General features: G+C 37.5%; 1 protein-coding gene across 1 annotated transcript; it reads right to left on the bottom strand.

Moving 5' to 3' along the window:
* Positions 1-600: 600 nt before the first annotated feature.
* LOC145164236 (uncharacterized) lies at positions 601-1,284 on the bottom strand. Its single transcript, XM_079082959.1, has one exon. It carries the CDS (start codon positions 1,282-1,284, stop codon positions 601-603), a length of 684 nt encoding a protein of 227 aa, XP_078939085.1.
* Between the last annotated feature and the right edge of the window lie 3,087 nt (positions 1,285-4,371).

Genomic DNA, 4,371 nt, shown 5'->3' with positions numbered 1-4,371 from the left:
CACGGTGGTGTATCAGTATATATATATGTAATACTTTTCTATATATACTTGAATAATTTTTGGTTGTGTTCTACGCTATTGTTCTGGTGCAACACAGATATTTATAGGGAGAGTAGCCGTAAAGTTTCTTCCAATTAACACCAAATTGCTGTAATGTTTGACAACTTTCTTACCGTCCAAATTTGCCGTCCATTGACAATAATAAACAATTGTTTAGCAAAACAATTATTTGGCCGACTGTTGCGTAGTCAAAGAATTCAATTCAAATGGAGCCGCCATTTTTGACATATCAATATATATGTCGTCCATCAATATTCAGTTACCATATATATTACTATTCATAGTCAAACTATGAATAGTAAATGATAAGTTACTGAAATAACCCCTGAACTATTTGCCACTTGCTAATTTTGGAGGCAAATTTTTTCCACAGTGACCATCACGACCACAAAATGTACAATGCTCAGTTTTGGTTGCAAGGGTTATTTTGTCGTTTTTCTGCCACTGTTTTTTTTGTGACTGATTACCTTTTTGGTTTGGTTGACTCACCTAAAAGGCTGCCACTTCAGTTGTCATTTTTCTGCCCATAGCCACACTCCTTTATTGTTCATCCTCTGCCACCATGTGATAAGCATTGCTCAATGTAGGTGTTGGTTTCATTGCAAGGATCTGAGTTCGTATAACCGCAAACTCATTATCTAATCCCAACAAAAACTCATACAAATGTTCTTTCTCCTTTAATTCAACTAACCTTTTTCCCACTTCACACTTACAGTCATTGCATGAACATCGTGGTGTCGGCAAGACAACATTGATCTTGTCCCAAATCTTCTTGAGCTTCGTATAATATGCCGACACCGAAGCCCCATCTTGTCGGGTGACATTCAACGATTGCTTCAACTCATACGCTCTTGGTGCACTTTCTTTGCCAAAGCGTTCGTTTAGATCGTTCCAGATCTCAGCTGATGTGTTTGCATATTTCACACTCGCCTGTATGTCTTTATCCATTGTTGTCGTTAACCATCCCTTAACCATGGCATCACACCGCATCCATGACATATAGTCTTTATGTGTGTTTTCTGGTTTCCCGATTGTTCCGTTGACAAACCCGATCTTGTTCTTGGCAAACAAGAAATCCGTCATCTCTTGTACCCAATCATTGAAGTTGTTATCCGTCAGACTATCGTTGACCTGCATTTGTCTCGGAAAATCTGATGGATGAAGATATAAAGGTGAGTTTGGATCAATCTGATCATTAGACTTAGATCCTTCATCACCTGCCATTAGGTTTTTCGAATTAAGGATCTTAATTTTGAGTAATCTGCTCTGATACCATGAAGAAAGTAGTAAACAGAGAGATCCAAAATTGATTCTATATTTTTGAATAAAGTTACAAACGTGATACAAGATAATATAGAAGAGAAAACCTCAAGAAAAGGAAACAATATGCACATATCGGTGGACCAAAATAAAAAGGGTAAAATAGGAAACCCAATATCATAAAATTAATCCCAATATGGAAGGTGTATAAAGAAAGAATACTCAAAAAAATATATAACACTAGAATGCTATAACACTATCCTCATTGGGAATGCTATTGGATTCAACATGAATGGTAATGAGCAGAGGATCAATGAAATTATTTCAGCTACAGGAGGTAAAAAAACCTCAATGTTAAGAACTCTATCGATCAATATTAATGGGTTGGGGAAAGAATACAAAAGGTCATGGATAAAGGATATGGTTTCTAAAAACAGGGTCACATTTTTGTGTATTCAAGAATCTAGATTGGAGGTGGTCAGAGAAGGTCTTATTCGTAGTGCTTGGGGTAACCATCCTTGTAATTATGCGATTACTGATCCGATTGGGAGATCGGGTGGTCTCGTGTCTATTTGGGACCCCATATTGTTGGATGTGGATTCAGTCATTAATCAGAAAAACTTCATAACTTCATTGTTGTGACTGGTGTTTCGAAACCTCGTGGTGTAAAATGTGGCTTTGTAAATATATATGCTCCTCAAGACCATCAAAGTAAGGCTGATTTGTGGAATGAGATTGCTAACTTGATTGAGGATGATAATGACAGATCTTGGCTTTGTTGTGGTGACTTCAATGAGGTTAGAACTTCTGATGAGAGAATGGGGTCAGTTTTCAATCAAAAAGGTGCAATGTTATTCAATAAGTTTATAGACTCGGTGGGTTTGTTGGATATCAACATTGGTGGTAGAAGATTTACTTGGATGAAATTAATCTTTAACAGATTTGATGCTATGTGGCCTAACTCAAGTGTTATCGCTTTACCCAAGCTTCACTCTGATCATTGCCCTTTGCTTCTTGATACCAATCGTCAAGACTTTGGCCCGTCCCCATTTAGATTCTTTAACGCATGGTTATTAGACCCGGAGTTGGAGAATATCGTCTCTACAGTGTGGGCTCAAATGGTGATGGTCTTAATGTTTTTTCTAAGATTGAGAGACTTTCTCGAAAGCTAAGATTAGTCAAAGCTGAATTGAATAAGTGGAATGCTGAAAAAAGAGAGAAAAACGAAATTGAGGTTGATCATCTTAAAATACGTGTTGTGGCTATTGATGTACTGATTGAAGTGGGGATTGTTGATGATAATGCCTTAAAGGAGCGTGAGGATTGTATTGCTAAAATACAAGAGATTGAAACTTTACGAATTTACGATCTCAAACAAAAATCAAGATGCAAGTGGTTAATTGATGGCGATGAAAACTCAAGTTTCTTTCAAGGCATTCTCAACGCTAATCTCAATGGGTCTCGTACAAATGGTTTGAAGATTAATGGTTCTTGGGTTACTAACCCGGATTTGATAAAAAATGAAAATTTTGTCTTCCTCAAGAAAAAGTTCGAAGAGCCGATTCATTACAGGCCTGTGTTTCATAGTAACAAATTTATGTTTCATAGTAACAAATTTAGTAGGTTATCTGATGACCATAACGATTTTCTTGTCCGTCCGTTTTCAATGGAAGAGGTTAAACTTGCGGTTTGGAATTGTGGTAATGAAAAAGCCTCGGGCCCTAATGGATTCGCTTTTGTTTTTATAAAAAAGTTCTGGAATGTTATTAGTCCGGACATTTTTGAAGGTGTGAAATATTTTGAGGTGCATGCTATTATCAATCCCGGAAGCAACACCTCCTTCATTACATTGGTGCCGAAAGTTAAAGACCCCCTTAGTATTGGTGATTATAGGCTGATAAACCTCATCGGTTCCATTTATAAATTATCTCTAAAGTTCTTGTTGATCGGCTTAAGAATGTTATCAGCACTGTCATTAGTCAAGAGCAATCGGCTTATGTTCAAGATAGGAACATTCTTGATGGTCCACTTGTTGTTAATGAAGTCATCACTTGGGCTAGAAAGAGGAAAAAAATGTTTATCTTCAAAGTTGATTTTGATAAGGCTTTTGAGAGCATTAGTTGGGAGTTTTTAGAAAACATTCTTCATCTCATGGGGTTTGATAATAGGTGGATTAAATGGATTTTTGCTTGTTTAAACTCGGCTAAAGTTTCTGTCCTTGTTCATGGCAATGCTACTAAGGAGTTCAAGCTTCATAGGGGAGTTAGACAAGGAGATCCTCTATCCTCTTTCCTGTTTATCATTGTTGTCGAAGCTTTAAAGATTGTTATATCAGAGGCCATGGAAAAAGGAATATATAAAGGGGTAACTCTTCCGAACAGTGGACCCACCATCTCTCTTTTTCAATATGCGGATGATGCTATTTTTTGTGGAGAGTAGTTAAAGGAGAATGCTTCTAATCTTTTGAGGATTCTCAGGTGTTTTTATCTTGCCTCTGGCCTCAAAGTTAATCTTTCAAAAAGCAAGGTTTGTGGGATTGGTGTTAGTAACACTCAAATTGGTGATATGGCGAATTGGTTAAATTGTAGTGTTGGTGAGTTTCCTTTCATCTACCTTGGTACTCCGGTTGGATCTAGTATGAGCCGAAAATCAAATTGGATGTCCTTAATCAATAAATTTAACAATAAGCTCTTAAATTGGAAAGCTCGAAATCTTTCGTTTGGGGGTAGGCTTGTTCTTTGCAAGGCGGTTCTCGGTACCATGGGTTCATACTTGTTCTCGCTTTTTAAAGCCCCAACTAGTGTTATTAATCGTCTTGAGAGTATCAGGTGTAGGTTTTTTTGGGGTGGTTCTTCCGATAAAAATAAAATTCCTTGGGTTGCCTGGAAGAAAGTTCTTAACTCGAGGGACAATGGTGGCTTAGGCATTGGTAGTCTCAGAGCGTTCAACTATGCCTTACTAACTAAGTGGTGGTGGCGGTTTAGAAATGATAATAGAGGAATATGGCGCGATATCATTATGTCATTACATGGGGCCGATTGTGGGATTGGT

The sequence above is a fragment of the Lactuca virosa genome, chromosome 3, assembly GCF_052849685.1.
Source record: "Lactuca virosa cultivar CGN04683 chromosome 3, Lactuca_virosa_CGN04683_v6, whole genome shotgun sequence".
NCBI classification, from domain to species: domain Eukaryota; kingdom Viridiplantae; phylum Streptophyta; class Magnoliopsida; order Asterales; family Asteraceae; genus Lactuca; species Lactuca virosa.
Note: the sequence above shows the minus strand (reverse complement) of the source record. Positions and strands in the feature narration are given on the sequence as shown.